Genomic DNA, 16990 nt, shown 5'->3' on the forward strand with positions numbered 1-16990 from the left:
CCTTATTGTGTTAACTGTTTGTTTTACCACAGACATTGGTAACAAAAATCAGACTTTATTGATCCTCAGAGGTATGAAACAGACATTAACATAAGGTGCATTGTAAAGAAATTATGGATAAAGGTGCAACAGAAAGTGGCTTAAGACACAATGCAGTAACACTTTGGTAAACTGCAGATTGTATTATGGTATATAATGCAGTATGATACTCCGTCATGTTACTATGCAGTACTGTATTTATGGTACAGTATTTATATGTTATATGTAAATATATATTCATATAAATATATATAAAAATGTATATGTACATATATATATATATATATATATATATGGAGAATGAATAGTAAAAGCTATAGACAATATACTATTATATGAAAATATGATACGATGAAACAAAGTAAACTATAAAGATATTATATTATATAATACAATACAATACAATGCAATACAATGCAATACAATATAATATATTATAATATAATATAATTTATTATGATATAATACAACATAATATAGTATATTAAAATATATCATATCATATCTATATATGTGTGATATTAGAGGAGAATGGAGGTTTATCGAATGTGGTAAAAATCAAGCTTAATAATCAGTCTTCAATGATAAAGAAGTTCCAATTATTCTTTCATAATGGCTCTATTATAAAAGTCATGTGACTCATTAAACTTAGTCATAGTAAGTCATAGAACTAAGTCCATTACCCAGTCATCAGAAAACACAGGAACTCACATTAACCATGACTCAGTTATATTCACTCTGTAGTGTTAACTCAGTCATTATAACTCATAAACACCTACAATAACTCAGTAATAGTAACTCATTTTTATAAAGTCTGTCACAATAACTCAGTAATAATAACTGAGAGCAGCTTGGTCAGAGTTCACCCATTGGTCTTACTCATAATGACACAGTAATTGTAACTATAAATAAGTCATCATGTGGCACAATATCTGATGAAAACATTAACACACAAACACCTAGTATAGTTAACTGGGTTATTATCAATGAGTCAGGTTCCTCTCGGGGTTGGGAGTTGGTCAGTATTTAATAATAACTGTGACAATATACTTATAATAACAGAATAATAAGTGGATGATCTGCAGCCTCTCTGCAGCCTCTCTGCATCCAGAGCAGCAAGGTGTTAATAAAGTTTCCTGTTGAACACACAGCTCATTCTCAGTCACATGACTGTTATTACTTGACAGGTAGAAACACAGTACCAGGTTAAAACATGACTGTCTCTTCAAATCAGTGTTGTTTGTGTTGTCCACAAACAAAGTAAATGTTTCTATTCAGTTTGGACTACTTAAGACTCAGTTATTAAATTTCTTGTTGTAATTTGTGTACTGTACACCTTCTTGTTTGCTGCTGTAACTCCATGAATTTCCACGCTGCGGGACAAATAAAGGAGTATCTTATCTTATCTTATCTACACTTCTGAGGCTTTGCATGAATTTATGCAGTCACAGGTTTTACATATTTTTTTACATTCAGGTGAGCTCACCTGAGAGGGATAAACTCTGAATAAAGGTCCCTCAGTCTGCTCAGCTGCAAAGCATTCTGGGAAACACACCAGGCAGGAAAAACAATCAGTTTGTTGTTCTGGTGTTACCTGATCGGTCTGCAGACTGAAGCCAGAGATAACTTCATCAATGTATGTGTGTGTGTGTGTGTGTGTGTGTGTGTGTGTGTGTGTGTGTGTGTGTGTGTGTGTGTGTGTGTGTGTGTGTTATATTATTAACAAAGACCCAACATCAAGACAGGACAAGATCCAGTCCCATCTCACAGACAGGACTCATTCTGATCTCATCTTAATCCAGAACTTTCTGCTCATCCAGGCCTTTATATCTTTGAGATATGCTTCTAGTTTAGTTAGATGATTGGTTTCTGGATGTTTCCACATGATACTACCTAGAGGAACAAATATAAGCTGTTCACTCATGATGCTACAGAGGAGGCATATGTTTCCTCATGATACTAAAGGAAATATATATAAAGTGAAAGGAATTGGTCTAGTAAGGACCCTTGTGGAACTCCATGACTAATCTCTTGTGTGCAAAGAGTAATGTCTGTGGGTGGATGAAGGATGGATTGATGGATGGAGGGGTGGATTGATGGATGGAGGGGTGGATTGATGGATGGATGGATGGATGGATGGATGGATGGATGGATGGATGGATGGATGGATGGATGGATTGATGGACGGAAAGATGGGTGGATTGATGGATGGATAGATGGATGGATTGATGGATGGATGATGGGTCTATTGATGGATAGATGGTTGATGGGTGGATTAAGGAATGATGGATGGATGTTGGTCCGAATGAAGGATGGATGATGGGTTTATTGATGGATGGATGGATGATGGGTCTATTGATGGATGGATGGATGATGGGTCTATTGATGGATGGATGGATGATGGGTCTATTGATGGATGGATGGATGATTGGTGGATTAAGAAATGATGGATGGATGTTGGTCCGAATGATGGATGGATGATGGGTCGATTGATGGATGGATGATGGGTCTATTGGTAGATGGATGGATGATGGGTCTATTGATGCGTGGATTAAGGAATGATGGATGGATGATGGGTCGATTGATGGATGAAGGAGGGATGGATTGATGAATGATGGATTATGGATTGACAGATGAAGGATGGATGGATGATGCCCCCTTCTGGTACAATGAATGTGACTCCTCACTCTGGTCAGACTACATTTTAGCTAGTGCAAAGTAAATAATAGTTCTGCATGATAACAAGGTTATTATGATTTGTAAGATTTCTACGTCCTATGAATGAAAATGAAGATCTCAACAGGTTAAATCTAGAATTTGTCTGGAATTACCCAGCTGGATGAATGCAATATAATTTATGTCTAATCATGTCCCTACCGTCATTGCTGTACTGAGACGTTTATATATAAATGTGTTTGTGGGCTGATCTCTGTGTCTATTGTTTAATCTGTGGGTTTGTTGAATAATCAGCTGTGTGTGTGACAGGTTTGAACTGGATTAAACTGTGTGAGTGCAGATCGGTGTTTGAGCTGGTTTCAAAGCTGCTTCCTCCTAAACCTCCTCACATGACAGATTATAATCTGGTTATGATTGCTGTCTGATGACTGAGCTTTATTAATGAAAGATCTCAGACCTCTGAGTGCTGAGTCACTGTTTCTCCATGAAGTTTAAAATTCATAGACACACACACACACACACACACACACACACACACACACACACACACACACACACACACACACAATACTTATAAAAAAACAATATTGGCAGTTTATATCGATCAACAAGGTTTATTGATCCCAGAGTGGGCAACATTATTTAAACACACACACATGCACACACACGCGCACGCGCACACACACACACACACACACACACACACACACACACACACACACACACACACACACACACACACACACACACACACGCACACACGAGAGTCACACTCATACACATGGTAGCAGCGTCTTTAAATGCACACGAGTCCAGCTTGAGGGTCAGGATGGGGGAGGTCACAGGAAGGCACTGGGATTGGCCCTGGGGTCCTTCTGATTCCTGTAATGATATGTGAGCCATACCCCCACAATCTGGCACAAACGCACATACACACATGCGCTTAGTTACTTCATCTGTAAGTGCAATTGTTATTGCCAACAACACACTCAACATCAATTATTTGTGTGTGTGTGTGTGTGTGTGTGTGTGTGTGTGAGTGTGTGTGTGCTATTCTAACCTCTGAAAAGCTGAAGAACAGGCCCACTCCTCCTGCAAAACGGAGAGCCTCTCCTGCATGCTGCTGGATCTTCTCTGCACATGGCACGCATGAATGGTTTGGAAAACATACCTGTGAGACACACACACACACACACACACACACACACACACACACACACACACACACACACACACACACACACACACACACAGTTGGTAGAGGGACATCAAAACAGTTAAAAAGTTCTGTAATGCTAAAAAAACAGCTGAAGGACCATCTCCCGACTTGAGTTCAATGATCAACAGGTTAGTCACATGTCTGGGTCTAAAAAGGACACTCTAGAGAGGCTGAGTCTGTCAGAAGGAAAGATGGGAAGAGGTTCACCACTCTGTGAGAGACTGCGTGAGCAAATAGTTCAAAAGTTTGAGAATAAAGTTCCTCAGAGTAACATGACAAAGAAAGAGTGGATTTCATCATCTACAGTACATAATATCATTAAAAGATTCAAAGGGTCTGGAGACATCGCTGTACAACAGGGACAAGGACCAAAACCAAGACTGGATGGACGTGATCTTCAGGCCCTCAGGCAGCACTACATTAAAAACAGACATGACTCTGCAGTGGAAATCACGGCATGGGCTCAAAATCACATCTAAAACCATTGTCTGCAAACACAGTTCATCACTGCATCCACTAATGCAGGTTAAAACTGAACCATGCAAACAGGAAACCATAAACAGGATCTATAAACACCGGAGACTTCTCTGGACTGAGCTTGTTGAAAATGGACTGAGGTGAAGTGGAAAACTGTCCTGTGGTCTGATGAATCAAAATGTGACATTCTTTTTGGAAATCAGGGGCACTGCATCCTCCACTCTAAAGGGGAGAGGGACCACTGGGGTTGTAAACCATTTGTCTTGTTACATCCTCCAAAGGATGGTAAAGTAAAGCTCTGTGGCTCAGAGAGGATAAACGTGATAAACTTTGTGTGTCCTTACAGGCTGCGTTCACAGCGCCCTGTAACAGCAGGAGCTGCATACTACCTCTGTCACTGATTCTTCACAAAGTCACAAACTTTGACTAGGCTGATAATGGAGATTTGTTCCTCACAGCTCATATATAATTCTCATCCTATCAGATCACTCCACAGGTGTGACATCACTCAGACATGTATCGACTCTCTGTAATGATGCAGGTATACTCCAATAAAACAGGTGTACTCACAGCGTCACAGGTATTGTTGAGGTCCACCTGTCTGAACCCACAGCAGTTTAAACTTTTCTCCACGTCTCTCTGAGTGCTCTGAGAGTTATTCCAACCAACCTCCAGCAGCTGATCCTACAACACATACACGCACACACACGCACACACGCACACACACGCACACACACAGTTTTATCCACAGAGGTCTTTTTTACATGTGAAACAGTTATTAACTAAGCTTTCCTGACACAATCCTTCAATGGAGACTAAATCAGACTTTAAATTTCAATTTGGTTCTTGTAAGATATAAAAATATAAAATCATGCATGCTTAAACTGTCTTACATGCCTTAGGAATAAATCAAAGCTACAGATCTAAGGCGCAGCGATGATGTACAGTGAAACACTGATACAGTGTACATTCTATCTCCTATGCCAAAAGTGGCAATATGACGAGTATAGAGCTCATACTGCCTACTAGTGTTAAGGTGAAGTACTGCAGAGCATCATAGACACTCCAATGCACAAGTACGTTGTGCTCACAAGGGCTTCATGAGGCGTTTTTCGACTGGAGGAACAAGGGACTTGAACTACGTGCGTTTCGACTGCTGGACCCAGGGTCTAAATATAGTTCAGGGGTAGATAATCTCCCCCCTAAAAAGCCCCTTTTGAGTCAATGCAGAAACACAGACCAGGCTAAACCAGACTAACTCTGTTTGATAACCAGCTCCATGAGACTGGTTAGTAATCTCCTCTGCCAGGGTTAGGGAAGGCAGATACCGAGGTATGACAGACCATCTCAGGAGCAGAGGCTCCTGGTCCTGGCTCTAGTTCTGGTTGTGAATCGGGTTCTGTGACTTTTTTTTTAAATGGGGCACTGGCTTTTGTAGGGGTGGCCAGGTGTAGGAGCTTACCCAAAACCTGGGAGAGTTATCTCTACTAATCAAATCTACTTTAACTTCTGATATAAAAGAATCAATAACAGTGTTATATTCTTGTTTATAATTTTCAACTTCGAAAGGTAAAATAAAGAGTCGTAACATTTAGATCTGCTGAACTTAATTTAATCGACTCAAACAGATAATGTTTGTACAAACTCACCATTTAAAGTGAAATAAAGTATTCCACAAGGAAAAACAAAGCAGCTGCTAGCAGAATGTTTAACACAACTAAGTGCTGATTACAATACAAGTGCTGCCTCTGAACAGGAAAAAAGCCAATCGTGGTTTAGAATTTCAGGTTGGCCCCACTGGGCTGCCCATAGCCACCCCTTGCATGCCCCTGGCTCCGCCCTTATGTAATACACTCACCTGCTGCTGACTTGTGATAGCCAAACAAGCGCTGGAGACAGAAAACTGGATGATGAAGACCATGAAGAGGACGATCATGTACTGAAACACAGTTAAGGAAGAACACACACACACACACACACACACACACACACACACACACACACACACACACACACACACACAGTAGTAAACCTCTAGTGTATCTGTGTCTGTTATAATGACGCTGTGTTCAGGGTCTGTGTGTGAAACCGAATGCTGCTGTATTCAGGGTCTGAGTGTGAAACTAGATGCTACAATCAGGGTCTTGTTTCACTTCATAAATAAAAGAGTAGAAACAGATTTTCCAAAACAGAGTGGTACTCAACAATCATCATTAGCACAAGTTTACTTCATATAGTCATTCTCTCTCTCTCTGTATTTTAGATCTTAAATGTTATTTTACGTGTTTTATGTTATTATTTTCCACTTTAAACAGTGATGTAATTTTAGTTTTATGCTTTCATTGATTCTTACTCTGAATATTCAATATTTCTTAAATAACTGAGCTTTCATCAGAAATACATGATTAATTGCGGTGCATAGAGCCTGTTCACCTCAGCTGTCCTTGATACAGAGCACATTTTCCGGAGTCACATAGAAAGTCTGTGGTAACGTGACTTCACCACAGACCTGCTCAGTTGCAACTTTTCCCAAGCCTTCAGATTTATTATCATGTGTTTGTTATTTTCCATCACACATCTGAGAGACTGATAGGGGGGAGGAATAAGTGAACACGTATCATTCACAGAGTCAGCCTGTGTGCATCTATTACAAAACGCACATGCGGACACACATGAGCCAATGCTCTGGGCCTTTACTGCTTAATACAAACACACACTCACACTTACACTCACACACGCAAAGGATACGAAAAAGAGGAGGACCTGGTGATGCTTCAACGCCCCAATGAGTCCAGCAACAGCCACCAAAAAGAGGAACACCCCGACCCCCACCACTGCCCCCACCACCTGGAAACTAGAGACCAGACCAAACCAGCTCCCCCAAACTGCCATCCCCATCAGCAGCAGACTCACCATCTGAGGACACACACACACACGCACACACACACACACACACACACACACACACACACACACACACACACACACACACACACAGAAGTAGAAATATACATGTACACATTGAAATATATACAGTATACCCATACACACTCACACACATCAAAATGTACATGAACACACTCACACATAGTTACCAAACAGTGTCATCAACAACCAATAATCAATAAGTTAATAACAATAAACATTCATCAGCCTACTGCGTCATTAAACTCTGACACACAACCAGCCTGAAGTGTTGCCATCAACACATTGTGTGTGTGTGTGTGTGTGTGTGTGTGTGTGTGTGTGTGTGTGTGTGTGTGTGTTTTTGTGTTTGTATGTATGTGTGTGTGTGTGAGTGTGTGTGAGAGAGAGTTTGGACATTGGCTGCCAACAGTATGCATGAGTCAGGAGGTCAAAGTCAAGATGCCTTCATCTGAACTCGATAAAAATCTGAGTTTGAAAACTATCATGTTAACGAAAGCAATACATAAAAACAAACAAGTAAACAAAAACAATGCATTTTAAAGGTCATGTTAATAATGTGTATTATTTAAATGAACATGTTAACATAAACAAAAAATACAAACTTGTTACAGTAAATTTTAACAAACATGTAAAAATAAACAAAACAAATATGAAATGAAAACAAATACATGATTCATCTTTTTTGTTTTCTGTTGTTTTATTTCAGCTTTATTGACATCTTTACAAACTACAGGTTTACAGTTACAACAGAGAGTGTTAGTTCTGATATTTCCTACGCACACTGAACTCATCACCTCCATATGTCAGACAGCACATGTTCCTCGGAGTTATTTATGTATTATATTCTATTTATGTCTTGTTATTCATGATAATTTATGTTTCTTCATGCTGTTTCAATGTTTTACATTTTTTAAATGTTTTTTTATTTACTTGTGTTTTGTTTTATTTATGAAGTAAATTACTGTAAATTAACATTTTCTGTTACTCTCTGCCGCTCCGAACATGTTAATGTTTTTTTTGTTTCAATGTTTCTGAAATTCAAAATTTAAAATTATTCAGTGTTTCATATGAATTTTGTATTATTTTTGTTTATTTATTTTTGTTTATTTATTTTGAGCTCAAACAAACAATAACTCTTATATTCAACACAAACATTAACAAAAACATCTAAAACTATATTATCAACAACATCAAAAACAACATCTAAACAACAACACCATCAGTAACAATAAAAACAACAACATTCGCAACAATAACAATAATAATAATAATAGTAATAATAATTATTATAATGATAAAAATAATTATATTTAATTAACATTTCCGCATAGAGTCAGGCTGAAGTTTACATGTTTTATTTTAGGTTATTGAATACACACACACACACACACACACACACACACACACACACACACACACACACACACACACAGATCAGATCACATGACCTGAGACTGAATATTTCATCACCTGACCTCAGCACACACTCATACACACACTGAAACAATAGACACAATTTGTTTAAGTTAACACAACACACTCACTTTATATGTGTTTAAATGTCACTCACCACGTAGAGGATGTTGAGCGCGCACAGAGAGTGTTTGGAGCAGGTGAATCCCACGCAGGCGCAGCTCATCTTGTCTGTTTTTAATAAATACATAAAAATAAAAATATAAATGTGATCAGGAACACCTCTTAGAGCCGATCAGCTGGTTATCGATCCTCTGTGAGCTGCCACTGCAGCTCTGACCGACTCAGGCTCAGGTGTGTGTGTGTGTCAGTCGGCCGCACACACACATGGTGACCGGAACACTGGTATTAAGCCTTCAAAGTAAAAGTATCTTTCAATTCTGAATTTGAAAATGAGGGGGTTGCTTTACTTAGTGTCTCTCTTCTGGAGTCAGGAGTGAACCATCATGAATGAAATCATATCTCAGACTTGAGTAAACTTGATTCAACTGTAAAAACACTGCAGGGAGTTTTATTTAATCTGTTAATGTTTATCACAGAGGCATTATTATTTGTTTTCAATATGAATACAGATTTAGAGTTTGTATAATATAGACTCTATGAATGAAATATGTCCATTGACACATCACACATACGTTGATTAATAACTAAATAAAATATCCAGTGATCTGTTTGGAGTAAATTTATTCATTATAAAGAGTTAAATATTTAATAGAGTGTTGTAACAGAAACAATTTAAAATATTTTGTATTGATTATTATTATTTTCTGTTATAATCACTATTATTACTAACAATGTTTATCTATAACATCTCTCAACTTATTATATTAGCTGAAGATCATATGACTTGTATAATTTACTTGGATTTCATGCTTGTAGACTCCACCTATTTGACCCATGACCACCTCAGTGACTGTGAGGTTTGAATAATAATTCATCAGTTTATGAGCAAAACAAACAAAAATGTCACACACACTCTCTTTTGCAATCTCTGTCTCTCAGAATATCAAGGACCAGCTTATTTATTCTAAAAGTTAAATTCAAAAAGTGAAACTAATATATAGATTCAGTACACACAGAGTGATATATTTCAAGCATTTATTTATTTTAATTGTAATGATCATGGCTTTGCGTCAAACTAGATCGACCAAAGTTTGGTTGAGTCAGCTTTTCAATATGGCAACCACTGACAGTAAGCTTAAAAACACAGCTTTATTAACATTTATAATACAGTCTATGGTTACGCACCACTAAATCAGACTTTATTCTGCCCACACAAGTTACACCATTTAGGTTGATAGTCTCAATCATAACGGCCTAATGCCTTAACTCCTTTTATTTTAGTACAATTTTAAAGTTTATTATCTTGTAATATTTTTTCCTCACACTATTTTATAGTTTAATAATCCTAGCAAATGAAAAGATCATCATGGCTGATCTGCAGAAGCGAGGAATGTGATCTTCTTAAAAAAAATTACTGGGCTGTTAAACAAATGTCTGTCCATTTCGCTATGTGGAAAATGAAAACACGAAATTGTAACTCTTTCAAACTTGTAAATGTTTTAAAAAGTCATATTTGTGGGGCACTGGTGGCCTAGCGGTCTAAGCGCTCCACTTATAGGCTGATTTATACCTCAGAGGCTATTGTCCTTATTGCAGAGGTTGCAAGGTGATTCCCCGATGCAACTATTTGCTGCATGTCTTCCCCCACCCTCTACTCCCCACATTTCCTGTCTCTCTATATGTGTCCTGTCATAAAGGCAAAAATGCCCCAAATATATATATATATGTAAAAAGGTCATAACTGTGCTCTTAAAACTAACAAAAAACATTGAAACAGTTAGTTGTGTTAAAATGCAGTGTTTTTAATGGTAAACAATCTGTTAATATTGGTAACAAACTAAGAGGACAGATAACACAGCACAACCTCCCATGGCTGCTCCTAACTTTTTTTACACATGGGGGAGAGTTTGCTACATTTTCCCATTCAAATTACAGCGTGTCTGATTGCGACTGAGCTGACGGCCACATCACCACTGTATGCAGGGTAGTACATAAAAATATAGATTAAGTGTAACAACATTTCTTAATGCTCTTGCACAGCTATCATAAACTTTTAACATATGGTAAAAATGTCACTAACTGCTGCAGGCTGTTAGCACCAGTGTTAGTGAATTAGAGGTTATTTGCATATAAAAGGGACTGTTTTGGTCCAAATGCTTTTATAATGGCTCATTGAAATGTATGTGAACAACAGAGCAGTTTGTAGAACATTTAACCCTTTGTGTGTGCTTCGTGAGTGTCATCTTGGCTCACCTGCCCAGGTTTAACGATGACAAAGCAGCACAATCCTCTCATGAATTAGGCCCTGAGGTTCATGAAAGGATTTTTATTGCTCTTAAATTGTACTTCTCTTGTTCTTTCTCTGTCAAAATCAATTTATGATCAAGCTATTATTAATGTGATTATTGAGGTCATTTGAAAGCATCTAAATACAGTCCTGTGTCAAGACAGCAAAGCCCAGACAAGGATATCTGTCAAGTACCGGCAGATATGTGTGTCAAAGACTTCACTTGATCTTTTGGAATAGAAAAGCTAGAACAAGACCACTCCAATATATCCATATCCCTAAGCGATAATTACTCCCAGTCAAGTTGTCCAGGATAGACAAGTGGTAATATAAAAGCTCAAATCTGAAATCAGAAGGGAACAATATGTTTGGTCCAGTTCAGTGATGCCTTCATCCTCAGCCAGTCTCAGGGCATTCTCCTTCCCATCTAGAGAGGAGGCTGGAGATGACAAAATTCTGCTGACATCCCTAGGTGAGGTGAGAGATGCTCATTGTGCCAACAGGGCTGGCAGAGACTGGTGATGAGGTTATCTCAGACGGCGCGTTGGAGATACAACTGATTCCTTTTGTATTGTAAGCTCTGCCTGAAGACGTAATGATCATGGAGACACAGAAAAGATTCAATGAAAAAGCAGGTTTTTAAATACAGTTTCTTCCACAGTCGTCCTGTATTAAAAATAACCTGATGGTAGTTGTCTTAGGAGATATAAAACAACCTGACTGAGGAGGAACAAAGGATCTTAAAGATAAATATGTACCTTTACAAGACGCCTGGGCAAAAGATGAGTGAGGGGAGAAAGGAGCCAAGCTGTTGTCATTGACAGACAAGTTTAAGTTGCCACCACTGACTACAGATCCACCTTGGCCGTCCATTGGTATGGGCTCATCTGAGCAGAGGAATACCTCAATTGGCCCCTCTGTGCTGCTGAGGTGGACCTGAAAGCTCTGAACACATGCGTAGCAAACAGGGTGGTTACGTCACTACACACTGAGGCCCGCAGGAAACACAGTTATTAGAAGATGTGGCAGGAAATAAATGCAAAAAATACATTTAACCTCCCCTTTTCACCTCATATGACTTTACAGAGATACAATGAAATAAATACATTGTTGTGTTTGAAAGTGTACCTCTTCTGGGTGTGGCACCTCCAGTTTTGTGTCTGCAGGGGCTTTGATCACAAACACAGTCTGGTCTTCCAAACTGGGTATGCTTCCGATATCCTCGTAACTCAAATATGCAAATGTGATCATCAGAGTTAAGGAATGTACAATTAACCTGGACTGGTGTCTGGGTCCCACATGGGGACTCATTTGAAACTGAAACCAGGCCGTCATTTTTCAAATGCCCACCATGATCTAACCTTGGGGTACCAAACTGAACTTAGGTCACATCAACAGTCCAAAATCAAACAGAATGTATTTGTGGATATCTTTGGCTTTGTAGGTTTTTACACATCTGGTGAAGCTGCAACGCACAGCTTTTTATAAGCTCATCCAGCTTCATCTCCTCGTTAATTAGCGCCGTCCTGTCTTGATCTTTTTTCATGTTCCCTTGACTGCCCCTGGGAAATTCAAGCAGTGAGACAGGATTAACACCATGACAAACGATAAATGTAAAAGACTAAAAGTATGAACTGAGACAACACCATACATTGAAGAACACAGTAAATAAATTCTCCCTTTGTATCTGTTTGATTTTTATAAATGAACATATTGCTGTTGTCTGGAGGTCTGGCAGGTTCAACTCATTTTTGATGCTGCGTCTGAGTTCTCTAAAAGGGTCTTTTCTCAGTGCTCTATCGTTCGTCAATCATCTTAAAGAGCGTCACAAAATTCTTACTGCTGCTTGGGGGAGCGGTTTTAATGGTCAGAGGAAAAGAATCGGAGAAGTAATGGTCATAGAAACATGAAGACGCCTTTGTGGACGTCTTTTTACTGACAGATATGTCCCTGTATCAAATATCACTCACTGATGGGACACACGATAGATGGACTACAAACTTAACATCACCAGAGACAGACCTTAAAACAGACTCTAAGGGATGCCTTGAAACAGATCTTAAACATATGTCCATTTCCAGAGTCTGTATTTGACAACCAGGGATAAAAGTGTTTGACATAAGTATTAAAAACAAAATACTGAGACTAACTTTCACAGAAAGCTTTAACAGTTGGTTTTGTATGTGATTCACTAAAATAAAGAGTCAAGGTATAATAAAGTTAATTTCTTTTCATGATTAGTTATTTCTCCTGTTAAACTAATTATGAATAGAACTAAAGTCTGAGAGGATTCTGTCAGAAAGAAACACTTCAGAAATTCATCATCATGTCAACATGTGGGCTAAGGTTGATCATAAGGAGCGTCAGGTTTGATGTGTGTTTCCTGATTTCTGTTTTCCCTAAAACTTGACACCAAACAAATTATTTTCAGTGTTCCTGAGACAACATGAGAGTGTGTGTTTATAAAATAACCATTTCTTAATCAGCTTGTTGGTACATGATAATAATGAATCTAGAATGTGTGACACATTTTGGCTGTAGAGATGAGCTCTTTTCAGGAAATCAACACTCTCATGCATAACTGTGCAGAGACATTTGAATTCTACAGCGAATTTGCTAAATTAATCAACATTGTCAACTTCTTTGAACAACAAAAAAAAAAAAAGCCTTTGAATAGTGCAACTCTCACTGCATTTTTTAAAAAGCTGCCTAAAAATCAGGCACTATATAAACTTGTGAATCCTGGAGGACTAGCTACGATTATGAAGAGTGGCACTAATGCAAAATAAAAGAAACAAAGAGACATGGTAAAGCTAAATCAGCAATAATGTACATGTGTAATGTAAGACAAGCTCCCTTTTAAAAATGCACACTTTCCTTTCAACACTGACTCATACTTACAACCACTGGATTTGGCTCTTAGACTTCTTCTTGATGAGTTGAATCCCTTCAAGGACATTGGTGATGTCATAGAGTCGTCTCTTTGGAATATTAAACTCCTGGGCCGCCAGATTAAGATCCAGCACTCCATCAATGGATTGTCTGAGCTTCTCTGCAAACCTTCTCGTCAAGAAACCTAGCGAAGTGTCATCTCGGGACTTCTCCAACAAAGATGTAGGTGCCATTGAGTCAGGCGGAAACTGCAAAAAAAATAAAAAAGGATGGGGGTATCAATCATTTGTAAAATTGTAATTACTTGTTTGGTTTCTGCTCCAATTTTGCAAACCCTTGCCAAGAGATACTTTTTAAAAAGGGAAACACCAATCCCATCCTGGTATCGGTCTGATAATGATTCAAAAAGCTAGAAGGGACAAAACGCTGATCCATAGGGCCGATCACGTCTGTGAAGTGATCTGCTCTGAACGAAGAGATTTGTGATCCGTTGCACCCTCAGTCACATCTTTTACCATTTCATATACCTTGTCTCATTTCTTCAGACTTCATTGTGTTGTCTGTGAAGTTGCTGGGCTGCTATCCAGGTTATCTTTCTGTTGTAGGGTAAGAGTTTCTAACTCACTGTTTAGCAGTGTGTAATCCTAGCCTTTCCAACGTAGCAGAAGTTTATAAAGTATAAATTCTTACTCCTTCCTCTGAGTTCAGATTGACAGGCCATGGGTGTTTTGGCGATCCTGCTGTCATGCTGTAGTCCTTGGGGAGTCACTGGCTGTAGCCTTTTATGAGCCCTAGGAGAAGAAAACAACAACATACACATTCACAACACATGTCAGACTCATTTGATTAAATTAGACAAGGGGGAATGGAGGATGTCACAACTCTCAATATAATATTGAACTGTTGAAAATGTGAAATTAATGAATGCATAATAAGAAAACTGTGTTATTTCTCAGACTATTAATCATACTACCAAAATCTCTAATTGTTGCATCCTGGTCATAGTGGTCTAAACTTTGACTATCACTTCCTTTTTCCCATCATGGTTCAGATTTTACTACCCTTTCAGATCCCTTGTCATCTGACAAAAAATATGGATTATCATTTTTTTTAACACACTAATGCCCCATAAGTCCTCTTTGTGATATATGTGTATTCATACAAGGATTTCAGATAAAAATATATTTATAGTGTTTATTCTGTGAGGACGAAGTCCGGAATTATGAGTTTCGCAGGAACATCAGACACGCTGATTCCTATAGGACAGGGGTATTCAACTAAAATCGCAAGAGGTCCAGTTAGGGAAAATTTCTTGTAGCAAAGGTCCAAAACATAATAATGTCTAACTATTTAGTTTGATAAACTGTATCTACATTCATGAATACCTGACTGTCAAATTAAAATAACTCAGTGCAATTCAAAAACTTTTGAAAAAAATATTTAAACCAGGGCTGCCATCTTTGAGTGTTTGACAGGAGAGAGATTTTTATGACATGGACCTTATCACACTTGCATTTAATCAAGTGCACTTATTTTGATCACACAGGATTAAACAGAAGAATGATCAGGGCTGGGGAAAATAGAATAGTCCTCCTTTTTAGACCTTTTAGGGTTCATTTAAACATGTTGAGGAAGTGGAGGGTCTGGGGGTCTTCCCCCAGGACATTTTGAGGATTTAACTCTTAATTCCCTGAATTCTGGTGATAATTTATGTGACCATTTGTGCTGGAAATTTAATTATGAAAATGGACAACACAAAATGATTGATATATAGATAACAAAAACATGAATTCAAATCCCTGAAAGAAGCGTACATTCTAGTAACATTTGATCTGTTATTTTTCATGACATTTCTTTAAAACTAAGTTGTTCAATTTAAATCTGAAGTAAAAAATGAATAAATACAATAATAATAATAACAACAACAACAACAACAACAACAACAACAACAACAATAATAACTCATGACATACTTAAATCCATAAACACTCTGAGGTGTTAAACTAAACTCCCAAACGGGTCCCAGTCATTCAGGACTCACTTCAGATCTGAGTGCGTCTGTTTGTTGAAACCTTCGTTTTTTCCCCTCATAATGACATTTCAAGTGCCACGGTTTCATATGAGATACGCTGGTTTAGTGCTTCCAGTGGTAAGTATGAACAGAAATGAGTCTGTCCAGTCTGAATTAAATGATCTATTTTCGCTGCGCGCTTTTCTTTTATGGAGAGACATTTGTTCTTTATTTTCTAAATTGACTCCAGCTCAGTCGTCTGTATTGCTCCACTCCTCTGTTTATATCCTTTTTTTCTCTAACTTTATCGCTATCTTATTTTTTCTTCCTGCCGTGTTTTCATGTGTAACTTGCCTCTAGCTCTCTCATCTTTCAGATCTGTATCGTCGCAATGTTTAATGCCTGGAATTCACAGATTTGACTGGCTGAGTAGTATCACGAGGGATGGTTTAACACGCATGTGATTGGTCCGTACGTTTCCTCCGCCGGTAAACAACTACCGTAAAGACTAAAAAAGCTGCGCCGGTTATAAAGAGGCGCCCCTCAGACTTTACATCAGAACCCTCTGTTTTGGTTGTCGGTCCGGGTCCGTAAGGGACGGCTTCTGGGTCCGGACCGCGGTGCACATGTTTGTGAAAACGACCCCCTAACACTGAAACAGCCGAGCTTCTCTGGCCTGTGTTGCGCCCTCCCCTCCCCTCCCCTCCCCCTCGTAGTCAGCCTTTAATGTACTTCTGCTATTACTAAAGAAAACACATTAAAGTTTTTAATAATATTCCCATAATGTACTTACACGTATCTGGACAGCTGGAAGTTCAGCTATGTGTTCAAACCACAAGGTTCAAACTCTCAGCCAAAGAGGAAGTTACCGGAAATGCGTCATGGCAGCCGGTGCGTCGTCATTTTTACTTCAAATTAAAAGCAT

The 16990-nt window shown here is 38.5% G+C and overlaps 2 protein-coding genes across 5 annotated transcripts; both read right to left on the minus strand.

The window, feature by feature from the left end:
* Window positions 1-3309: 3309 nt before the first annotated feature.
* tspan13b (tetraspanin 13b) lies at window positions 3310-9161 on the minus strand. Of its 4 annotated transcripts, none has more exons than XM_034705011.1 (6): window positions 8910-9161; window positions 7175-7327; window positions 6270-6350; window positions 4982-5095; window positions 3776-3886; window positions 3310-3629 (listed from the first exon to the last, which is right to left on the minus strand). In XM_034705011.1, exons 1-6 carry the CDS (start codon window positions 9000-9002, stop codon window positions 3555-3557), a joined length of 627 nt encoding a protein of 208 aa, XP_034560902.1. In that variant the 5' UTR covers window positions 9003-9161; the 3' UTR covers window positions 3310-3554. The 4 variants fall into 4 exon arrangements, with proteins under 4 accessions (XP_034560902.1, XP_034560901.1, XP_034560904.1 ...); XM_034705010.1 differs by having other exon boundaries at window positions 7160-7327; XM_034705013.1 differs by having other exon boundaries at window positions 7325-7327; window positions 8910-9160.
* A 1495-nt stretch (window positions 9162-10656) lies between these two features.
* On the minus strand, window positions 10657-16990 carry e2f3 (E2F transcription factor 3). Its single transcript, XM_034705095.1, has 7 exons — window positions 16859-16990; window positions 14745-14845; window positions 14064-14302; window positions 12593-12724; window positions 12291-12405; window positions 11921-12107; window positions 10657-11746 (listed from the first exon to the last, which is right to left on the minus strand). The coding sequence occupies exons 2-7, from the start codon at window positions 14799-14801 to the stop codon at window positions 11631-11633; spliced, it is 846 nt and encodes a 281-aa protein (XP_034560986.1). The 5' UTR covers window positions 14802-14845; window positions 16859-16990; the 3' UTR covers window positions 10657-11630.

The sequence above is a fragment of the Notolabrus celidotus genome, chromosome 16 (assembly GCF_009762535.1).
Source record: "Notolabrus celidotus isolate fNotCel1 chromosome 16, fNotCel1.pri, whole genome shotgun sequence".
NCBI classification, from domain to species: Eukaryota; Metazoa; Chordata; class Actinopteri; order Labriformes; family Labridae; genus Notolabrus; species Notolabrus celidotus.